General features: G+C 41.0%; 1 protein-coding gene across 1 annotated transcript in view; it reads right to left on the reverse strand.

The window, feature by feature from the left end:
• Positions 1 to 3834: 3834 nt before the first annotated feature.
• Positions 3835 to 25259, reverse strand: part of TCAIM (T cell activation inhibitor, mitochondrial) — an 84967-nt gene continuing 63542 nt past the window's right edge. The window contains exons 9-11 of the mRNA XM_073630303.1: positions 11604 to 11836; positions 9334 to 9465; positions 3835 to 7761 (exon numbers count right to left, since the gene is read on the reverse strand). Of these exons, the coding sequence (XP_073486404.1) occupies positions 7530 to 7761; positions 9334 to 9465; positions 11604 to 11836 (597 nt within the window). The 3' untranslated portion in view covers positions 3835 to 7529. The remainder of the gene's footprint in view (positions 7762 to 9333; positions 9466 to 11603; positions 11837 to 25259) is intronic.

Genomic DNA, 25259 nt, shown 5'->3' on the forward strand with positions numbered 1-25259 from the left:
GTAAAATAAAATTTGATAAAACCACCCAGAGTTAGATGAGAAGGGTCACTTATACAATTTTATATTATGATTCTGATACCAAGGTAAATTTGATAAGTACTGTATAATAAGGCATTGCAAACATTGGTAAAAATGTCCGTGTACAACTTCCTGACTTGTGCAGTTCTCATCATAGAATAACAAATATGTGATCTGAGCCATTGGCCTCTCGTGTGCATCATTTGGAGGGGGGGGGGGGGGGCAGAGCTTGTGATACCCTGTATAAACTTCTCTTCAAGCCAGCATGTCACAAGCTCTGCCTCTAGTACACACACACTGGGATTGATTTACTAAAACAGAGTGCAAAATCAAGTTTCTAACTTCAGCTTGTTCAATTAAAGTGATAGTAAAGGCTCATTTTTTTTTTAAACAAACATGTTATACTAACCCTCTCTGTGCAGTTGGTTTTGCACAGAGTAGACTGGATCCTCCTCTTCTCAGGTCCCTCTTAGCTGCTCCTAGTCCCTCCCTCCTTTGGGTGCCCCTCAGCCAGCAGCTTGCTACAGGGGTCACCAAGATAAGTCAGAGCTCCATGAATCCATTCAGACACATAGCCCCGACCTGGCCCTGCCCCCTCTCTCCCCTGGCTGACTGACTTTGATTGACAGCTGCGGGAGCCAATAGCGCTGCTGCTCTGTCCCAGCCAATCAGGAACAGTGTACTGGATGACTGAGGGGATTGTGGACATCGCTGGAGAGAGAAGGAGCTCAGATAGGTAATTGGGGGGGGGGGGGAGCTGGGGAGGCTGCTGTACACAGAACTTTTTTCAATCTTCATGCATTAAGATAAAAAACCTTCTGTCTTTACAGCTTCTTTAAGCTTTGACAAAAAAAAAGGAAGCTGATTGGTTTCTATGCACAGCTGCACCAGATTTTGCACTCTCCAGTTTTAGTAAATCAACCCCAGTGAGTGCTTGAGGTTGGCATGAGGTGAAGGATAGAGCACTGCTTTGGGTACAAGAAAAGGATATTACAGGCTACCAAGCTGTAAACTGGCCACTTCTACTATAGCTAGCCACACAAGCAATGATTTGTGGGGCTGAACATGAACAAGAGGAATCAATTTCCCCATCCATGCTAAACAGCATAGATGGAGGAATCTACACTGGTGGCTGGCAGCTGTTATATTTAGACAGAAGCAACACCAGCAGTTGTCTGAATACCCAGAGAGTGACTTCATCTGATTAGACGCAGCCCGTTTGATCAACAGTTTTCCACCTGGTTCCTCTGATTTTTAAATTTACTTTTGTTGAGCCGAGTTTTGCTGAGAGGGCTACCCAAGGCTTGAATTTCAGCAAATTCAGCCGAAATTTGAGCTGTGTATGGCTTAATAGAGCCAATGACTTGTACTTAAACCGTACAGTACTTAGCTGGCCTGTGCATTTGCTCTAATATACAAAACAACTCCTCTTATCTTTAATTTGTGAGTGATAGTTTTATCAAGGTTTTCTAATCATTTTCTATAGATTATATTTTTACAGACAAGTCATAATGGATTTACCGGACTCAAGCTAAATTATTTAGCTGTATACACCTGACAACTGAGAGGTACAGTGCCTTGAAAAAATATTCCTACCCCATAAAATTTTCCACATTTTGCCATGTTACAACCAAAAACAAATGATTTATTGAGATTTTATGTGAGAGATCGACACAAAGTGGCACATAATTGTGAAGTGGAAGAAAAATAATAAATGGTTTTCCAAATTATTTCCAAATAAATATCTGAAAAGTGGAGCATGCATTTGTATTCAGCCCCCTTTACTCTCATACCCTAACAAAAATGTAGTGGAACCAATTGCCTTTAGAAGTCACCTAATTAGTAAATAGAGGAACACACCAGACAGGTCAGGGATAAAGTTGTGGAAAAGTTTAAAGCAGGGTTAGGTAATAAAAAAAAAATCCCAAGCTTGGAACATCTCAAGGAGCACTGTTCAATCTATCATCTGAAAACGGAAAGAATATGGCACAAATGCAAACCTACCAAGACATGGCCGTCCACCTAAACTGACAGGTCAGACAAAAAAAGAGCATTAATCAGAGAGAGCCATGGTAACTCTGGAGGAGCTGCAGAGATCCACAGCTCAGGTAGGGGAATCTGTCCACAGGACAGCTATTAGTCATGCACTCCACAAATCTGGCCTTCATGGAAGAGTGGCAAGAGAAAGCCATTGTTGAAAGAAAGCCATAAGAAGTCCCGTTTGCAGTTTGCGAGAAGCCATGTGAGGGACACAGCAAACATAGAATTTTTAGGCCTAAAATCAAAACGCTATGTGTGGCGGAAAACTAACACTGCACATCATCCAGAACACACCATCCCCACCATGAAACATGGGGGATGTTTTTCTTCAGCAGGGACAGGGAAGCTGGTCAAAGTTGTTGGGAAATTGGATACAGCCAAATAAAGGGCAATCTTAGAAGAAAACCTGTTAGAGTCTGCAAAAGACTTGAGATTGGGGTGGGTGGTTCGCCCTCCAGCAGGACCCTAAACATACAGCCAGAGCTACAATGGAATGGTTTAGATCAAAGCATATTCATGTGTTAGAATGGCTCAGTCAAAGTCCAGACCTAAATCCAATTGAGAATCTGTGGCAAGAAATGAAAATAGCTGTTTACAGATGCTCTTCATCCAATCTGACAGAGCTTGAGCTATTTTGCAAAAAAGAATGGGCAAAAATGTTACTCTCTAGATGGGCAAAACTGGTAGAGACATACTCAAAAAGACTTGCAGCTGTAATTGCAGCAAAAGGTGCTTCTTCAAAGTATTGACTCAGGGGGGCTGAATACAAATGCACGCCACACTTTTCAGATATTTATTTGTAAAACAATTTGAAAACCATTTACCATTTTCCTTCCACTACACAATCATGTGCCACTTTGTTTTGGTCTATCACATAAAATCCCAATAAAATACATTTACGTTTTTGGTTGTAGCATGACAAAATGTGGAAAATTTCAAGGAGTACAAAAACTTTTTCAAGGCACTGAAAATTTTACAAATTGTAAAAAAAGGAAAATTCCAGTTTTTCTAGGTTTTCAAAGACCAAAAAGTACCAAAGCTACCACTCTGTAAAAGACTGTATACGTTTTTAAGCTAAAGAAGCTTTACAGAAATTATATACATACAAGGAACACCATTGTTTGTTATGGACATTGCCTTACCCCATCTCTGCACTTATTACAGAAATGTAAATGATAAAATCACAAAAGTTACTTCTTTACTTCTTGATTTATGAAATATTTGAGAGAGACCATAAGCCTATAATAGCAATCATTTTAAGTGCTACTTAGAGTTTCTCTCTCCTTTCCACATTGGTACAATGGTTTCTGCAAGTGGTCTAACTCTTCTGAGAAGGCTAAAGAGATGTAGGCCCTGCCAAGAATAGAGATATCACAGTCTGGGTATAAAAAGTGGCAGTAGTGTGTAAACCACAAGAGAACTACCCAATATTTTAGAAAGTGTAACAGTGCAAATTGTATATATATATATATATATATATATATATAAAAAGTGGCAGTAGTGTGTAAACCACAAGAGAACTACCCAATATTTTAGAAAGTGTAACAGTGCAAATTGTATATATATATACACATACACACACACACACACACACACACACATACATATACACATATATACATATACACACACAGACATACACACACAAACACATACATTATGTAATTAGCAGTTGAAAAGATAAAGCAAAATCAAAGATTAAGGTCAAAAAATCTCTTTCATCTGTAGTTCTGTTGGGACAATGTGGAGGTAGCGGAACAATATACAATTATGGACTTCCATTAAAAATTAACTTTTATTTTGGTAGGAGTGTTTTTTTTTTTTATTGTTTCAAATATATAGCCTCAAAAATAACATCTACATACAAGACAAAGTACAATACACCGACCTCTATATACTTTGCCACACATGGAATTCAGTAGTCAAATGTAACTCCTGTAGACCAATTCTGCAGGAACAAAGGATATACTCAATACCTTGAACTCAGAATTTGGTCCAACACTAAACTGACGAAATGACAAGTCGGATTTAGGATAAATACTTAAATTAACAAACAATCAAAAAAAACACATCAATGGAAAATGTGACATTGCCTGCAGTAATACAGTGAGTTCTACTAATCTACTAAACATGATAGGCATTATGTATCTATGGGAAGTAGATGTGCCCTTTAAAACACATGGATCAAACCATAGGCTCTCCATGTAAATACACCCTCACATGGTTCAACAGAGCTGTGCTACAATTATTGTGGTACCGATTTCAAACATGTTCACACCTTCAGATTCAGCTCCCTATAACATTATAGCAAAAAGATTCACTACCATTTAAACAAAATATATAAATTCCAAATATGTGCATTTTGACATTGTTTCTTGAGCATTTAAACAATCCCAGATTTTAGGAGGACATTACATGAAATTTCCATTTCTGTTCAAAAATGTATTTACAACTGCCCTGGACCACTCTGGTCACACAGATGTATCCCCCTTCTCTAATACAGCCATAGTTTATGGAGGACCAGAAGCTACGTTTTCAGATTTTACCTACTGTTAAGATACTGTATTTCTTCTCCTCCTATACACTCTATTAATGTACCATGTCTGAGGGTTTATGGGGTAAAGGGGGTACATAATACTATAAAGAGACTGAATAAAAAATGGACATTTAAAAAAATTTAACAATTTTGATAATGATTAGACACATTTAGAAATGTGTGTAGAAGTAAGCTGTAGTGCTCTTCTACATAAAGTGCTCTTCTGACCTTTTACCATTATTAAATAGAATTATCTACGTTTTGTGCAAAAATACATTTAAAACCAAAACCACACCAATTTGTTTTAAACATACCAGTAACACTGATTATACAGTTTAAAAAAAACAGAAAACAAAAAAAACAAAAAAAAAAAAACAAAACAAAAATACTTCACCACATACAATTCTCTAGAGATCTTTTAACACTGGCTTAAAATAAAGTGTTCTGATAATATATATTTACCAGGCAACTATCTAAGGCCTTTAGGTAGATGCTGTAATATCCGTTTAATTTCCAAGAGTTAAATCATAGTGCTCCACTTGAATCAGTGGGGTTGATTTACTAAAGGCAAATCCACTTTGCACTGCAAGTGCAGTTGGAAGTGCAGTCGCTCTAGATCTGAAATGAGGGGAAGCTCTGCTGATTTTATCATCCAGTCATGTGCAAGCTAAAATGCTGTTTTTTATTTTCCTTGCATGTCCCCCTCAGATCTACAGCGACTGCACTTCCAAGTGCAAAGTGGATTTGCCTTTAGTAAATAGCCCCCAATGCATTTAAATCTAAATGTCTAATTTAGAAGAAAAACACAGTACATCCATGACTGCAAAACTTGAGACCCATTTAAAAACAGTATGCTTCGTTACACACACTGGGGATACGTTACTAAAGGCAATTTGGCTGTTCACTTTGCAAGGGAATTTTCACTTTCATTTTGAAAAAAAAAGCATTTTTGCTTGCACATTATTTATTTAAATATGAAAGTCAGCAAAGCTTCATCTCATTCACTAAGCTCTGGAAAAAATTCCTTTGCACAGTGAACAGTCTATTTGCCCTTAGTAAATCAACCCCACTCTGTGCCTAAATGCATCTACCTCTGCATTTACGGCTCTTTGATACTCTTAGCATTGATTGGAAGACAGGTTACAGTTTAACGGCCCCTGAAAAAAAATTGAATAACATATTTCAACTAAAAAGGGAATATCACAATCATGACTTTCTACCGTTATGCTTTAATACAGAAATTGGACAGTGGCTAAAGTATATGTCAACCCAAAAACTAAAAAAAAGTATATATGCAGCTTACCAGTTCTTAGATTTGGGGATGCATAAGTTTTTTCAGGTTTTTTTTAGCCCTGTAATCCTGCCATTAACACACTCCCTATCCTTGGGTGACTCTCTCCCACTGTATTTATAGAGAGAGCCATGGCTGTCACCCAGGCTGGACTTATCTGCCTTTACTAAACAACCACCCAACATGTAATGGAGAGAAAAACAGTTTACATATGAAAGATAACATTCTTTGTGGTTTCGTTCATCTCACAGGAAGCAACAAGGACACTGTATTTCTAGCAAGATCAAGTTTTTTCCTGTACTTGCTGTAAATGTTCCTAGCCTAAAAAATCAAAACTAGAGCAGCCACCATATCTAAGGATTAATAAACCACAATACACTACGTATCGTTCTTCAGGTTAGTTATCCTGCAGGACTTAGTAACATGGTCATAGCTATTCCATTCCTTTTTCAGCTTCTAAGCAGAGGAAAAACAGAGAACAGAGATGTACATGTAGGTTAGGTCAAAAGGACACTGACAGCTATTAATGCCTGGGAATAGATGGTTTCCTACTTTGACGTTCTCTTTTAAATTTTTTTTTTTTTTACAAGCAGTCTGGGATCTATTGTTTGTTTCATCTAGATTAGTGTATGCTTGCTTCATTGTTAAATCAAAAATGGAATGGCAAACAGTCATGTACACAACAAAACATGACACGGTCATACATGGATCGAAATTCAGCTGGTTCAGTGGGGACTGGCTGAATTTTGATCCATGTATGGGCTAGCTGGTTGTACACAAGTTGATCAATTCAGTTGTGTACAACCAGCCTGTTGGCTTTTTCCCGAACGATCAGCGGCGCCAGGTATAGCTGGCAACACTGATCATTGGAATCTGCAGGTGGGGAAGACTTCCCTAGCCAGCAGAATACAATAGCTGAGCAGGAAGGATTCCCACATTTACATCAAATGTGTGGATGGGGGAATTAGTTCATTTTTTTTTTTTTTCGTTCAACCCGCTGGTTGAAAAAAATAAACATTTTTTAAAAAGAAATCATGTATGGACAGCCTTACCCAATAGTGTGGCTCAATACATCTACCTCTGCATTACTGGCTCTGTGACAAATCCAGCATAGGATTGATCAAAACAGTGTTGCTTATTTCGTTTCCATAGCTTTCCGCAGCCAACTTGTTCATTCGCTCATGCAAAGAAACCCCATTGTCATATTAAGTCACAGCAGTCCAAAAATTTTGCTACATCACCAAAACTGTGCAGATACAGTAAGGAGCAGGAATTCCCCCTTTCTGAAAGCGGAACATTCAGGGACACATACAAAAACAACCCAACTTGCTTAGCTTGTTATTCATGACCCAAACTATTTATTTCTAAATAGGCTACTACAGTACTGCCCAGCATTGTCTTCGTTATCATATATAACAATTAGAACTCCCAAAGATCATGGCCAACATTCTCCTTGTTTTGTACATTAAGGTTGTAATGCTGCCATTCTCCACTAATACAGTATTTGCAGCCCAGTAACACTTAATAGATGTCTGAACTGCTCTATTGCAAAAATGCATAGACAATATATGTAGTTGAGTCTAGGTATTAAAGATCTATGTGTATATTAAAGTATGTGTGCTTGCTAGTTACTGAGGTAATGTACTATGATTTTCTTTTCCAGTTCCAGGGTATACACAAGTCTCCATCTTGCAGAATTGAGTAGTAATGAGAGACACAGAGGTGCATGCCATCCAGACTAGGCAATGGTTCCTCAATCAGTCGTCGACAACAGTCAATCATTTGTTTGCTGGATACACTGGGCTCCTTATATAGTCGGCTCAGAGATGCTCTGTCCGTGCAAGCCTTGGTCAGCTCCTGTTCTACAAATTTTAACCTATATTAAAAAAAAAACAAACAAAAAAAAAAAAACACATAGAAATAATCTTATTTCAGACACCTAGATTGCATTATGGAAGAGTGGAAAAACAATCATTTATCTAGATTACACAAGGAAGTACTGTATTTATTTTAGGGCTGTTACTGATTAAAATTTTCGTGTTCGATTAATCGTTTTTTTTTTTAATCGACTAATTTTGGCCGAAGCCGGACATAGTGGGGCATGGCTAGGACGTCACACGTCATACACTCAGCCTCACCGTGCCCATAATCGCAGCCTCACCGTGCCCATAATCGCAGCCTCACCGTGCCCATAATCGTAGCCTCACCGTGCCCATAATCGTAGCCTCACCATGCCCATAATCGTAGCCTCACCGTGCCCATAATCGTAGCCTCACCGTGCCCATAATCGCAGCCTCACTGTGCCCATAATCGCAGCCTCACTGTAGTCAGTGCCTGGATTACACAGTCTGCGGGCATCTCCTGCTGTGTGTCTCGGAGCTTAGTGTGAAAACTTTGGCCGCGCTGTGAGAAAAGTCCCGCCCTCCTCCTAGATCAGCTCATGTGATAGACAGAACACTGCGTCTATCACAAGCCAAAGTTTTCATACTCAGCTAGCAAGACACACAGCGAGAGATGCCCGCAGACTGTGTATGACATATAGTGGAGGAGGAGGAGAGGAGGGAGCGGAGCTCTGCAGCCACAGCTTGGCCCAAAGCAGCCCCAGGGCAGGCAGCCTACTGATCAAAAAAATTAACGATTAATCGAGGAATTAATCTTTCATTTCCACCGCCCTAATTTATTTGCGTATAACACGCACTTTTTCCCCCCGAGAATAGAGGGTAAACTGTGCCTGCGTGTCAGCTTTTGATTGGAGGAGAGCAGTCATGTGACAGTCAATGAAACACCAGAGGAGAGCAGTCCACGAAGGTCCACGAAAGAGCAGCGTTAATTGAGGTATTTAGAAGCTTCAATTAACGACAGTGATACAGGAGGAGTGGTGTATGAGAAGAGGCTGACAGTGATGTTTTCTCAACTTTAGAGTATGCTGGCAATGCTGTCCCAGGAGACTGGGGGTCTCCTGGGAGTGCAGGGGGGCTTTATAATGAAGGGAGTCTGCGTGACAGGTAGGAAAGGGAGCCTGTGTCTGTGGTCTGGGCAGAGCGTCCGTGGGCCGGGCAGGGGGTCTGTGTACTGTGCAGGGTGATGTGAAAAGTTTTTTCCTGAAACTTCCCTCTTAAAGTTAGGGTGCGTGTTATACGCCGATAAATAAGATACATTTTCACCTGGAATACACATCAGCAAAATACAAGACAATCCCGACAAATTGCACATCTAGAATATATTAAATGAGGTCATGTATTATTTTAAACTGTGTGTGTGTTGCCTATAGCAACAAATCAGATTCCTCTGTATTATTTAAGCTATTAAAATCTAGGTTTTGCTTTCTAGCAGAGTTTATATGGGAGATTAACCTTAAAAACATATTGTGATTACCTCTCAGTTGTAAAAACTCTCAGTTGCTAAGACAAATACATCTAAGCTATAGATCTTCATAGGGAACACTTACTCCTCTTTCCTTTTCAAGTTGTCTCTGGCTTTCTGTGCATGCGTCACAAGAAACCATTGCAGGGATGCAGGATCACATACAGATGGTATGCTGAAGTGTCCCATCTCATGTAACCGTGGCACAAAACGATCACTGTAATTTGGGAAAATAATGCTGTGTATTAGCAGCATACATCAAAGACAGAAAGAACAAATATATGGAGGCTGCTATTGTAGAGTTTCTTCTAAATATACTGTCTGTCTGGAGGACAGACTGGAGTGCAGAATTGTTCCAGTCACTGGTCCGACAGCATTCACAAAGCTTTATGCAAGCTCTCATTAAGCTTTAAAAGCATGCATTCATGCAAATGCTTTGTTAAAACATATTGTACACACTGCTGAAGCCCAAGTGTACAAGCCCTAGCAGTAACAGCTTCTACTTGAAACAGATAATAATGCACCTGCTAATATATAAATTCCGATACCTACCATTAGAGGCTACTCAACCTCTCAGTTTCTATGTTTACATTTCTACAATGAGCTAGCAGCAGTAAATTTATTTTACAGTCACAAAGCTCTGAAAATTCACTAAAGGAGACCAACAGCAAGCAATCTCACACTTATGCTACCTACAATCACATCCGTATTTTCCATGGTCACCAAACACAGAATGGATGATAAAGGGGTCAAACTAACAAAAAACATCTATGGTAGGAGCTACCCTAGAATATGTGAGAGGAACTGATACAGGCAGTACTGAGAATTCTTCCTTTTTCAGTTGGAAGATGCAATAGTTCACCTCGTTTTGCCAATTATAAATCTGCCACCTGCTGAAAAGTGGATTTGAACCCTTTGCACAGGACTTGGAGTGAGACCGACTGGCCTGCTAGAGCAGCAGAGGATCCTCTGGTGGGCCCCAAGTATGTGGCCCAAAAATAATATGAAAATTTTCTAGCACAAGGTTGTCATTTTCTACCATTCACGTTTTTTTGCCTGCCTCTCTGCTCCGAATGTTTCACCCCCAAGGCCCCATCCACATCATTGCTGTCAATGAGCATTGTGCACAGCAACTTCAGTAAATGTTTTGAAAATAAGAGCTGTTGCCTGTCTGCAACCTATCCTCTTTATTCCATTTTGACTGCATAGCTAGGCAGTTACATACACAAGGAAGTATTGATTTTGTACCGCCTGACCTCCTCCCCCCCATTAGCACCCTCTCCACCAACCAAAACAAAAAGCACAAGTACGCTCTGTAACCTGCTGGTGACCGCACTGCTGAGCTGATTTGCTCTGTGGGCCAGGCGTCCAGAAAAGGACAGATATGTGACATGGTAGTGGGCAGTGAACATCAACAAACTATTTACTTGAGACTTTGAGAATAGTATACATTATTTGGAAGACAGACACTCACTTCTGTCTTGGTATTGCATGGATTTGTGGTATTTGGGTGGCCATCTTCTTTAGTAAGTGACCCAGAAAAACCTAAAAGTAATTTCAATACCTGACAAAAATTAAACTATGTCCTAGGGCAGTGGTTCTCAACCCGGCCCTCAAGTACCCCCAACTGGCCATGTTTCCAGGTTTTCCTTTACCTTGCACAGGTGCTTTAAATTAAAGTCAATGGCTTGGTATTTTGGACAGCTATTTTATCTAAGAGAAATTCCCTAAACATGGCCTGTTGGGGGTACTTGAGGACAGTGTTTAGAACCGCTCTCCTAGGGCACAATCATAATGGTATAATTTATTTGGGGGTTAGTCACTAACTTCTGGACTGGTAATGCAGGGATGCATCTGGGAATTTAAATTACTCATAGAAATCAAACTGATTACACTATATATTTGCACAACTGTCATTAAACAATGCAAAGTTTAATTGTTTCAATTGTTAAATTGGCATCAGAAATAAAGAGAATGATGGTGAACACTGTAGTTGAGTTGTGGTAAAAGAAAATATCCCAATGGGACCCAAAACCTAAGTTTCTCTGGTGAGAGTCCCAGTCTGCCCCTGCACAGGAGCTTATAGGAGGGAAAAAACTAACATTTTAAAATGACAGTGCTAAATGCAAAGTGGTCTGAGAATGAATCCTTTAAAATATGAATAAGAACATGTACCCAACGCAGATGTTAATCTTACACAATTATGTAGAGGAAACTATTGTATTGCTCAAGGTGGTGTTCTGTCATTCCTGTTTTATACATTGAACGTCCAGATGGTGCTTTAATATGCTCTTGGGGAAGTCAACACCTGTCATGCCATCTGTATGTGCACCCAAGGACATGAAAAACACTCACTTTTCCAAAATCATCTGCAGGCCTCGTAGACTGCGAGGATGGATAGGGACTCTTCTTTTCAGCAGCTTGTTACAGAAGGCATCTAGGGCTGAGCAATATTCCTCCAAGGATAGCAGTGGTTGCATCTCTTCAATGTGCACAATTTCTATACCTCCTAATAGATGGCTGACTCGCTCCTGTAGCTGCAGTACCTTTCTTTGAAGGAGGTAATAGCTGGGTATACTTTCAAAGAGCTTGTTGATGAAGGCAGGAAAAAAAATGCAACAAGTCACTTTTATGTTCAAAGTACAAACCAGAGAGAATAGGTAACAAGAGCACAAAAATGTTTTCAAAAACACCAAAAGGTTCCAACAATTTGTTAATTCCATTGTTACCTTGATGTCTATTTATAAATTATTGTGTCTGAAAATTGATGTTATATAGGCATTAACCTGAACATTGATACACAGGCTGGATTCAAATGGATGGGCTGCCAACGCACCAAAAAGTTCAAAAAATGTAAATGCATATTCATTTTTACAGCACAGCGCACCAAAATGCATGGTAATGCGATACCGTGTGTTGTAATGTTTCCTTAGTGCATTGGGGTGCTATTGAAAATGAACAACTGACAACAGTGTAAATGGACACCAACAGTTGATGGTTCCAACTTTCAAACAAACTGGGACCTGCAGACAATGAGCCAGGATGTCGCTTTAAAAACGGCACTGGTACAAATAGCCTCTATCCCAGTGCCATTTTAAAATGTCACCTGCGACTCAAGTGGTTAAAGAAAAGGTATGCATTTTAAAATGGACTGTAGAAACAGGAAAGCCAAAATAGGATTTTTGACTTACCAGTAAAATCCTTCTCTTTGAGTACAGTACAAGACATGAGCATAATCATAGACTGGGTTATGTGCAGCTACCTTCAAGCGGAACTAAATTCTCTCAAAATAACATTAGCTATTTTTAATCCTTGTGCTGCAAGCATCAACACAGAGAGGAATGTGTATTGTATTTACTTATTTTAACCTTTTTTTGTCCTTCATTTGCTTCCTAAAGTCTGGCCTAGGCCAAATACATGTTATACATTTCATGAGTCATCACAGGCATTTTTTTCTTTCATCTAGGAAGAGGGTCTTTTTCAGCTAAGCCAATCCTCCTGCCTGCATGCCTAAACTAAGGGCAGGTGGATTCCAAGAAGAAAATGCTACATGAATCATCTACCCTTATTCAAGATGGCCGCGGCTAGAAATACTAAGGGGGTATTTTTCAAAACGATTCTCCAACGAGGTAAAGCATTGAGACATGGATGGATGGGCGAGTTTGCTTTAAATATTACCCGGATTTCTCTTTTAAGACCAATGGCACAACTATCAACCCATCTCTGCATGCCAAGGTTCTAGGTGTAATCCTGGACTCTGAACTATCTTTTCGGCCCCACATCCAATCACTATCCAAATCTTACCGCCTCAGCATACGCAACATCTTTAAGACATGCCCCTTCCTAACCAATGACACTACAAAGCTCCTAGTTCACACCCTGGTCATCTCTCGTCTTGACTACTGAACCTCCCTGCTCACTGGATTACCTTTACATCAGCTATCCCCCGTTCAGTCCATCATGAATGCTGCTGCCAGGCTCATCCACCTTACCATTCGATCTGTGTCTGCTACTCCTTCCTGTCAATCCCTCTGCTGGCATCCACTCACCCAACAAATTAAATTCAAAATACTAACTTACAAAGCCATCCACTGTGCCCCCAGCTACATCACGAACCTAGTCTCAAAATACCAACCTAATCATTCTCTGCGTTCTTCCCAAGACCTCCTGTTCTCTAGCTCCCTTGTCACCTCCTCCCATGCTAGCCTACAGGACTTTTCCCGAGCCTCTCCCATCCTAAGGAACTCCCTACCCCAATCTGTCTGACTGTCTCTTACTCTGTTTGCTTTTAGACAATCCCTGAAAACCCTTCTCTTCAGAAAAGCCTATTCTGCCCACACATATCAACTGTACTTTTATTTTCTCCATCAGCTCACCCCCCCAGCTATTACCTTTTGTATCACTTGACCCTATATCCTCCTGTATTAAAATTGTATTGTAACTGCCCTGTCTGCCCTCATATTGTAAAGCACTGTGCAAACTGTTGGCATTATATAAATCCTGTATAATAATAAATATTAAAAAATGATTAAATTGTATTTTCAGTTTGTGGTGCTCAGATACAGTTATGTTCAGCTTTTCAGGTGCTTGACAAATCGGAGCATCTACTCCCAGCAATCCTCTTTTCCCTTTTTTGCTTCTGTCCTTAGGTGGTGGATGTCTCTCTGAGGGAGATTACTAGTTTCTTTTTTTTCTTTCAGTACCAGCTGTGCACCAGCCACACAGACTAATAACACAGTTTCCAGATCGGTACCCTAGGTACGTAATTCGGATCATACCTGGACTCAGCTGGATAGGTGATGCTAGGCTGGCGTGCAGTGTCACTTACAGCTGTGGACACATCTTGCTCTGCAGATCATCAGTGAGTACCAACCTCTTGTGGGCAAGGTCTCGCTAGTATACTGTTACAGAGTATCCTATGGAGATCTTGGCATAGATGACCTAGTCACCTTCTGCCTTCTGGTGGATCTGTGATCAGACCCATGTTGGTAGTATCCCACTTACCGTATATGCAATTATTCAGCAGGCTTTGGTGACTTATTCACAAAACCATCAGCTTTTCCTTTTTTGCATTTTCTTCCTTCGTTTTAGGCCTCTTTTGCTCCTGTTCATCCAGATTCACAGAATGCTGTGGTTAGAGTACTGATCTGTAGAGCCAGCAGATAAAATGGACCTTTGCGGAGGAACATCTCTTTGGAGAATACTTGGACTCCCTTAGAGGTCACAGGTGGTAGGAGTTTACTTTGCCTGGGCAAGCAAGGTGAAGCTCTCACAGGTGAATCTTCAACCTCTGAGTCTTGAAAGAGTTCCTTTGCCCCTCCCAAGCCATTGCCTCTAAATTCAAGTTCGGCGCTCAGTTGACTATTAATATGGGGCTTCCAAGCCGGTTAAAGTCTGACACAAGCTTCCCTTGCAGTGACAGGGCACCCTCACTTCTGTAAGTGGGGGGTAATGTTTGTCTGCTACTAGTTACGCCACCTACCTCGTGGCTTCATCTGGAGGAATGAGCCGAGCAGTTGGGGGGGGGGGGGGGAGGGGGGTAGATGCATAGATAAAAGGTATAACCTTTAATTAGCAATTATCGTATGCGTCATAGGTTCCAGCAGTCCCGGAGAGCAGCCACGCATGTGCAATCGGGAGTATTCCTGTCTAAGAGACGTAATTCATTCACATGACGCGCAGTAATGACTGACTTACAGCTAAACCGGAAGTCGGCGCGCACTCGATTACCGCTTCTGGCCAGAGCATTGGTAAACTTCAGGAAAATGGCCGAAAAATAGGGACATAATACAATACAGCAGCGGTAAAGACGAGGTGGAACAGATATCTCGCCAGATATCCATCATAATCAATTATAATACATTTTAGAAACATATAAAAGCATAAATGTAAATATCCTAAAAATTACTAAAAATAGATTAAAAAAGCAACAAATAGGATTTTAAAATGTGGCAAAAAATAGATGAAGGGACGTGAACAGTAACGATTAAGCGGATAAGGGAATATTGATAGAAATCAAGAACAATTGTATAGGATTATTAGAAATATGCGTAGTGTGAGGAAAAAAATTGTTTTATATTTATATAGTGAACAGGCAAAAAATATTTTTTAGTAATCACTTATGAGACAATTAATGTCGAACTCAATGTTGTGATCTAGCGTATATAAAGTCTGCATTTCATGAATATCCGTTGACTAAGGAAAATGACCTTATTGGTTCCCCTCCATTGGAGATATTTTTCTATTCCCCAAAATAAAAGAAGAAGTAGAAGGATCTTTATTATGGTGAGTAGCATAATGTTTAGAAATGCTATGCTTGGGATAACCCTGGACAATATTTTGGACATGTTCCCGGATTCTTTTCCACATTGGTCGTTTAGTATGACCGATGTACTGAATTTGACAAGGGCACTGCAGGGGCATAAACTACCCCTTCTGTTCTACATGTGATGCAGTCCCTCATTTGATATTCTTTTCCCATGGTTGTAGCTGTAAATTTGTCCCTTTTTATATTTTGTCTCTTTGTTCTGACGCAGGCATAACAATGTTTACATGGAAAAAAACCCTTTTCCTGAAAAAAATGTAAAAGATGTTTTTGGGGGATTTACTATATTCCTTGCTATTTTGTCCCGTAGCGCTGGAGCTCGCCTATACGTACATTTTTGATGTAAGGATAAGACCTGTTTAAGATGTTTACCAGCTGTTAAAATGGGCCAATGTTTTTTGAAAACCTTTTCTATTTTTTTATGTTGTACTCCATAGTTAAGAATGACTGACTAATATCTTGACCGAAGACAAACCAAAACAGAATGCTTATCAAGATACTATGCCCGTCATTCTTGGAGTAAAACAAAAGAATCCGGGAACATGTCCAAATAATTGTCAAGGGTTATCTCAAGCATAGCATTTCTAAACATTATGCTACTCACCATAATAAAGATCCTTCTTCTCTTTAATTTTGGGGAATAGAAAAATATCATCCCCAATGGAGGGGAACCAATAAGGTAATTTCCCTTAGTCAACGCAAATCCTTCTGGATACACAAAATGCAGACTTTATATCCGCTAGGTCACAACATTGAGTTCGATATTAATTGCCTGTTCACTATATAAATATGAAACAATTTTTCCCTCACACTATGCATATTTCTAATAATCCTATAACATTGTCCTTGATTGCTACCAATATTCCCTTATCCACTTAATTGTTACTGTTAGCGTCCCTTCATCTATTTTTTGCCACATTTTAAAATCCTATTTGTTGTCTTTTTAATCTATTTTTTGTCATTTTAGGATATTTACATTTATGTTTTAATATGTTTCTAAAATGTATTATAATTTATATTTTTTGTGTTATTACAGAAGTATGATAGATATCTGGCGAGATATCTGTTCCACCTTGTCTTTACCTCTGCAGTATTGTATTATGTACTTATTTTTCGGCCACTTTCCTGAAGCCTTGTTTACCAATGCTCTGGCCGGAAGTGGTAATCGAGTACGCACTGACTTCCGGTTTCGCCGGAAGTCAGTCACCACAGCACGTCATATGAATGAATCATGTAAAAGAAAAGGGAGTTTGGGACTTTATATGAAGCAATTGAATAGTGGAGGAAGACTGGTATAAAGTATTTATTGATCTCAAAACATTAAATCACAGTTCATTTCATATATATATATACATATAGAGCGTGCAGAAGCTAAGCAATATAAATAAAAGCAGTACATACATAACAACGCATGATCAGAATGGTAGATGTATAAATAAGTAGAAAAGGGGAAGCTGGTACATACACGTGCCACAGGCACCATGCCCACCTCTAGCACATGCATCCACAGAATATCTGCGTATCTATAAATAAGTATAAAAACATTGTAGAGTAGACTGGTGATGTAAGATTGAGTATTGGTCCGTATGGAATGTAGCTGCGGCATCAAGTAAAGCTCTACGCGTTTCGTGGGTTTTCCCACTCGTCAGGAGCGGATGCGGTAAGTAATGCTATGGAAAATGTGTATAGAGATTGTAAGAAACTATACTTTAAAAGGAAAATATCTCAAAAAAGTGTTGTTCGTAAGTATAGATGATTGTCCAGCAAACTCACCAACCCGGACAACAAATGCAGCGCGGGGCAGCTGGCACAGGGCCGGCCGAGAACACGGGCCTCCCACGGGAGCTGAGGCAGCATAGTACAACGATGCAACATCAAAGGGTAAAGAGGGCGTACAAGAAATGGATAGGAACTCCATGTGGCAAAAAGTTGAGGTGTATTTCATAGAGCAGGAGTATCTAGGAGCGAAATATTAAATATATATATGATTATAACAACAATATACTCTGAGTAATAGTAGTAGTTGAGTATAAATGAACCTAGAAAAGCTCCAGAAAAGATAATAATAATAAAGTGGGAATAGTGCCTAAAAGTATGGGAAAATCTATAAAAAAAACGCATGGGTCTATAAAAGGGTGTGAAAAAATCTAAAATGAATAAGTGACAAGTAGAAAAAATATTGAGCAAGAAATTAACTCCAAGAATAAAGGTGAAAAAATGCTGGAAACAAAAAAGGGGGGAGCCTTACCCTAATGCTGCATGGATGCTCCACCAGGAGGTGGACGTGACTGGTGTGCAATGACCCCAGAGGGAGACTGGTCAATAGATCAGCTCACTGCAATGGGGAGTGTACATAAATGCCGCCAACGACACGCCAGTGGACCAATGGGGAGAATGAAACCGCACCTGAGCCGAGTATTCACTCAGCCGCCGGCGCGGAAGCTCTCCCATACAGGAACACCCGATGTTAAGGCTGAACGTCGGCACCGTGACGTCACAACTGACGTCACGCGGACGGCGTAACTGCCGTCACACATGCAGCGTGACAGGCATGACGCCGATGCGAAAAGGGGCACCCGCCCGATCCTCCCGAGCACAATACATGCCAGGGGAGGGGGGGAAGGGTCCACTGGGCGCATCGCAGCTCCCGCAATGAGGACAGGACCTCAGCCAAAGCCCTGCGCCTAAACAAACCACACACAACAGACGGCCCAAGGCAGGGAAAGTGTGCTGGATATCTAGGTGGAAGCAGTTAGTGTGGGCATATTTGAACCAGAGTTGGGAATGATGCATGTGACTTCTCCTATGTGCACTACTCATAGACACAGATAATAATAAACAATATGAAAAAATGTTAATACTGTCAAAATATAAGTATATAAACCTTAATCAAAGGTACCCTATAAATGAGGGCAACCTCACACAGGGATGGTAGGGGAACACTGCCAATCCCAAATATTCAATTGCTTCCATCCCGGTATCAAAGTACAATGGAGGGGGAGTTGGGACTTTAAGATGAAGCACCCAAGGTGCCTTCATCCCGGTAATCAATGCAAAAGAAAAGGGAGTTTGGGACTTCATGTCTCTTAGACAGGAATACTCCAGATTGCGCATGCGCGGCTCTCCGGGACTGCCGGAGCCTATGATGCATACGATAATTGCTAATTAAAAGTTATACCTTTTATGTATAAATCTACCCCACCACAACTGCTCGGATCATTCCTCCAGATGAAGGCACGAGGTAGGTGGCATAACTAGTAGAGGTGGAGCCTGGTGGTGGAACCGTTTGCAACAAGTGAGATCTGTTTAATGGAACTTGTACTAATGCTTTTACTTTTTCAATAAATGCGAGTTTAATATTAGCTGGGGTGAGGTTCTGTTTAATCCCCTTCATACTGCACTATTGGAGGCACTTTTGTTACTTTTATGGTACTGCGGAACTACCAGCAAATAACGTGGAGTCAAGCTTGAATCAGCATATTGGGAGGATACTGTACCTGCTGCAGTGTGTTTTGTGTCTCTTGAAAGTCTAAAAGGAATTGTCGAGGACCATTGAGGAACATTTCTTAAAGGAGAGTTGCACTGTGTGTAAGGTATGTTTGACCCCCTGCAGGGTCTTACAAGGAGGTGAGCGAGCATTGCACCCGCTGGTGGGAGCACTGTTGTTTGAAAGAGCAGTGAAGCATGTGGAAAAAAAATGGTGTCCTCTTTGCACTTTAGCAGAAGATTCGTCACTTACATGTCAATAATGGACTTTGTTATCTGAGCACTTTTATTTTTACTTTGTGATAGTTTGTTCATACTTTGTTTTTAGTGTTAATGCAGCGCTGTCACACCACTTATTTCAAAGGCCAAGGATGGCATCTATGTCATTCTGAATCTTAAATGTCTAAACATCAATTTTTGGGTCCAGATGTTCCAAGTTGACATCGCACAATGTTTACCATGGCACCTGTTCAACTTTCCTTGCTTTGTGAAAACAAAGAAACTTATATCCTAGATGGTGCTCCTTGTGACAAATCCTGGCCTTCCTCTAGTACAATCTGGATCTGCAGTTGACCTTCAGTGCCCTTAGGGGGCATATCTCACCTTGGCTGCCCTTCCTAGTGACGACTGGCCTCTCATTCCTTGGTGAAGGCTTTTGTGTAGTGGGTCACTAATATGCTCCCCTCAGGCGTGCTGTGTGACTGCATAGGATCTTAACCTGGTTTTTATCGTACCTCCAGGGGCAAACCTATGAAGGTATTTTCCCTTGGCGGATTTTATGCACAAGGCTGATTACCTTGTCACACTTAAGCCTAGTACATGGGCCAAATGTTGGGTGACATTGGCCGGTTCAATAAAACCCAGCCGACTTTCGGCCGTGTGTACAGTATGGCAACCGGTCTGACAGAAGCTGGCCTTTCAGCGGACTTCTGTTGGATGTGCATGCTGGAAAACCAGCAGCCGACCAGCTCCCAATCAGCTCTCTCAGCCATTCCGGGGGGCCATCCCCTGTCAGAACACAATAGCTCAATGGGGGAGATCGCTGTACTAACATCGGATTGTTTGTACAGCGCTCCAACTGGAGCTGTCAGTTTTATTTTATTCAACCCGCTGGGTTGAAAGAAGAAAAACTAGTAGTGTCTACTAGGCTTTACTTCTGCGTGGAGGGTATCAGAGTAAGTAGCCTTTTTATGTAAGGAATCATTTCCGTAGGGGCTTAGGGATAACATTGTTTCAAGGCCTCAGGCCTCCCTTTTGCTTCTGTGGTCTCTTCTTTCCGTCTAAAGCATGGTTCACAGTGTACACCCTATGTGAATCGCACAGGAACTGCACCGCATTCCTGTGTAAATCACATACGATTCAGTGCGGTGCAATTTGAGCCCATTCATTTTGAATGGGCTCAAATCGCACCAAATTGCACTTTTTTGGAGCCGCACTGAACCAGATCGCATGGTTGTTTTGTACCATGTGATCTGATGCAGGCAAGCGCACTGCATTTCAATGTGGGGTGGGAAACTAGCATCGATCGCAGCGTTTCCCTCACAGCATAAGTTTGAATATAGCCTAAACCAGGACACTGGACTTTGTTTTTTCTGTCCTGCTTCAAAACATCTAAAGGAGTTTTCTCTTCATTGTTTGGACATGGTTCGTGGTTTAAAGGTTTACTGCTTGGCTACAGCTTTTTTCAGCAATCAAGATCGCCTCTTATTCTTCTGCAGGTTCTCACAGAGGGTGTTCCTGCTTCTCATTTCACCTGTGTCAGGTGAATTAGGCAGCTCATTGTTCAGACCTACTCATTGAGGATTAGGGTTCTTCCCTTTCCTGTTAAGGCACTCTCCACCGCCTCTGTGGGTGCCTCTTGGGCTTTTCAGGACCAGGCATCTGGTTTACAAAATTGCTAGGCTGCCACTTGGTCCTCTGTTCACACGTTTGCAAGCTTGCTAGGTAGATATTCAGGCCTATACTGATGCTTCAGTTGCAAGGTGCTACTGGCTGTGGTTAGAGTTAGGGTTCTTAAACTTTAGTTGTTAGGGACCGTTTTTCTTTTTGAGTTGCCCACTGTTCAGTTTGTATAGCTTTCGGACTTCCCTTATACTGATGACTCTGCCTATGTCTTGTACTGTATGAGAATGAAAATAGTATTTTTGACTTATCTGTAAAATCTTTTTCTTGGAGTACAGTACAGGACCCTCCCACCCTGGCTATGGATCCTTTTATTGCTTGCTAAAAAAAAATAAAATCGTAGGAGGGGGGTCCTTACAGCTCTGATTTTCCAGTGTCCAGTTCTATGATATTAGCTGCATATAACCCAGTGGTCTAGGACTATGCCCATGTCCTGTAGTGTACAGAAGATTTTACCGGTAGGGTTGAAATGCATACCTTTTCTTTACTGCTTGAGTCGCAGGTGCAGTTTTAACATGGCACTGGGATAGCCACTTTTTGTACCAGTGTTGTTTTAAAGCATAATCAGGACTCTGTGGCTGCAGGTTCTGTCAACTTCTATGGACACTGCCATTCATTTTAATAGCACCCCAACGCACTAAGGGAACACAGTGCACTACCATGTATTGTGGAGCACTTTGCTGCAAAAAACAACAAAATATAAGTCAGTTTCTAGATTTTTTTTTGGTGCATTGGCAGCCCATCCATTTGATTGAGCACATCATGAACAAACAAACCAGGATGCCATGGAGCGAATGGATCTTCAGTGACAGCTTGGATCCAGTGCTAAGCCCAACAGTTAAAATTAAAAGCTTCTGATTTTCCAATCCTGTTATAAACCAGTCCACAGGATAATGAGAACTTGTTTTCTTGACAAATTGACAATACTATGGGACTAAAGGAAGATTCAAATAGAAATTGGCTCAGGAACACATGTGGTTAACACCATTATGCCTCAAACAAGAAAAGAATGCAAGAAGGAACAAAAATGATACCTTTTAGTAACACCCACTCAGAAGAACACACATTACACAAGAATAAAATGCAGTAAATCCATATTCACATGACTAAAGAAATTTTGGGAACTCTTTATTTTTAGGAAAGATTGCTTCAATGTTCCCCAACTACAGTGCTAAATGTGGAAAGGTCCAGGAGTGTTTGTTGTATGGTGTGGATATAAACAAATCTGCATCAGTTCTTTCTGGTAGTTGTCCACACTAACTGCTGCTTCGGTTTGCACAGAGCACATCTCTGAAATGCACAAAGAGTTTAGATGCAGTTTAATGCAAATCAGGCTACCTGTCATTTAGCAGAGAATTTGCAGCAGTTTAGGTTTATGGTCTCTTGGACAGTTTTGCTTATACAGTATCTATGACATATTTATCATTACACTTGCCATAGCTCTCTGCTTCTAAAACATGACCCCAACCACTTAGATGTGTGCATGTTTTATTAGTGTAGCGCTATTTTTTGAGGAGCAGAAGGGAGAATTAATGAATCAACCTGCAATCTTTAGTATATCTAGCACTTGGTCTGGCTTATTCCTCCTGTTTTTACAATGCTTTGCTGTGTAGCGGAGTTTCCACACTATATGTTAAAAATCATCTGAATAAACTAGCAAAAACAAAGACATCGGTTTATTTAATTGATAAATATCCTCGTGAACAACAGATTATTTTTCCCAGGCCCTAGGGAATTGAAAACATATTGAGCATTCTTTGAAGAGAAGCATAGACAGAACATTATTACTAAAGTCTCCTGTATGCTATAAAACTAAACCTTTTCCTACAATATGGTTATAAATCAAACACTAAAACATTTCAGCAGCACATTGCAAGCATCCGGCATCTACCATGCTAGCTTTTCTTGCTCGAGAGCTACTTAATGCAGATTTCTCTTTCATCCTGCTCAGGAAGGCCAGGTCATTAGGACGATTTGGTGACCATGTCAGAACACACAGAAAGAATGCTGCATCGAATCAAGGATAGTAAAGGCTGGGTAGGCAAGCAATAATGGACATTGTGTAAATTAAAGACTTCAAATTTTCCTTTTGTATGCCTTTAATTAAGGAGTACCCAAGGATCACAAGACCTTCAGTAACTAAATCTAGATGCTATAGGGTTCACTGTATCCCAAAGAGTAACTACATTAAGACTTAGAGGGGCAACAGCATTACAATTTATACATAATATACAGTACGTGCACTTCTTTCCTTCACATCCCTTGTTTCTTCTCCTAGTTGCTTTTTGAGTTTATGGCAGACTTATGTTTGAAAAGCAGCTTAAATTCAACACCAGAGCCTTGTGGCTTTTGGAAAGTGGGTCACACATTTCACCCTAAAGCATTCTCTGCATTAAAGTGGTTTTAAAGGCAGAAGGTTTTTTTTTTATCTTATGCATTAAGATAAAAAGCCTCCAGTGTGCAGCTCCCCCCTCAGCACCCCTAATACTTACCTGAGCTCCCATCTATATTCAGCGATGTTTCAGTAGTGGCTCGGCTGTCTGGGACTCCCCTTTTCATTGGCTAACACAGCGGCTCGGCGCCATTGGCTCCTGCTGCTGTCAAAGTCAATCAGCCAATCAGGAAAGAAAGGGGGCGGGATGGGGCGGGGCTGCGGCCTTGTGTCTGAATGGACACAGGGAGTTGTGGCTCGCCTCGGGTATCCCCATAGCAAGCAGCTTGCTGTGGGGGCGCTCAACAGGAGGAAGTGGCCAGAAGCACCAAAGAGGGACCCAAGAAGAGGAGGATGTGGGCTGCTCTGTGCAAAACCACTACACAGAGCAGGCAAGTATAACACGTTTGTTATTTTTAACAAAAAAAAAAAATGAAACTTTAGCATCACTTTAAAGGTAAAAAACCCTTCTGTTATTAAGATCACCCCAGCCCCCCTCCATTTCACTTACCTAAACCTGATCTCAGAAAAAGGGACTTTGATACACATTTTTTGGTCATGCCCCAAACTAAAACACTTCTGGCGCATAATATGCAAGACGGCACAACAATTCATGGACCGTACCATCACAGAAGACCCAGCATTCTTTCTTCAACATGCATCAAATATCCCCGAGAGAGTATATAAAAAGCCTGTGATATGCCACCTATTGGACGCAGCTAAAGCCTGCATCCCGCTCCAATGGAAATCTCCGCTTCCACCATCCATCGACCTATGGCTACAAACAGTGGAGGAAATCAAACGAATGGAGGACCTCATCTTCACAGAATAGACAAGAGACATTGTCCAAGACCTGGCAACTGTGGAACATGCTCATGTACTCGTCTGAAGGCCAAGCCCTGAGAGGGGCTGCAGTCGATACATGAACATGTAAAACTCAGCATTACACTCCCAAGCTCTGATTGCAGAGGCATAGAACCTTACAGAGACACCCACCTGATACTCCATGATCGTGGGAACACACAACCCCACCCCCCCCTCCTGTCTCCTAACCTTCTGCCTTCCAACTCTTTACTTACACCTCTTTATACTTCTTATTCCTCAGTAGTAGGTTCCACCTACGCTGTTTATAACCCCCACATTGGGGAGACTATACAGAAAAAGGAAAAGGAAGGGACTGAGCCAATGGGACTACCACAACATGCCACATCACACCTTCAACACATAGAAGAGCTCCACTCGTGTGGAGGACTATACGGCAACTTCAAACACATTACACAGTTATTCCCCCGTGATCTGTAGTTGAGTAAGGGGGAAACGATGATTGAACTTGATACAACAACTGTGATTACCATAATTTTATGATACATGACATTGTCTGACAAGTTTTGGTTATATGATGGTTGCTTTTGTTAAATGCATGATTCTGTAACCTGCTGGTCCATGTGGGCCTCTTTCCCGATATAAATAAACAATTAAAAAAAAACAAAAAGCCCGATCACAGTTCAGTGCTGTGGCCTAGAGCTGTGGCTCTCTTTGCTCGCTCTTTCCTCAAGCGACAGAAAGGCAGCAGCAGGAAACATTGGCTTCTGCTGCTGTTGATCAAATCCTGTAAAGAAGTAGCGAGGGGTGGGGCTGAGCCAGCTGCCTGTGTTTATGGACACTCGGGATCAGGCCAGCATGAGCACCTCATAAGAAGCAGCTTCTGATGGCGGCATTCTCTGAAGACAGGAAGGTCGGCAGGGGACCCCACAAGAGGAGGATTAGGGCTGCTCTGTGCAAAACCATTGCACAAGGCAGGTAAGTATGACATGTTTATTATTTAAAGTAAATAAATAAAGCTTTAGATTTTGCTTTATCCTTCAAT

The sequence above is a fragment of the Aquarana catesbeiana genome, linkage group LG05 (assembly GCF_042186555.1).
Source record: "Aquarana catesbeiana isolate 2022-GZ linkage group LG05, ASM4218655v1, whole genome shotgun sequence".
Classification (NCBI taxonomy): Eukaryota; Metazoa; Chordata; class Amphibia; order Anura; family Ranidae; genus Aquarana; species Aquarana catesbeiana.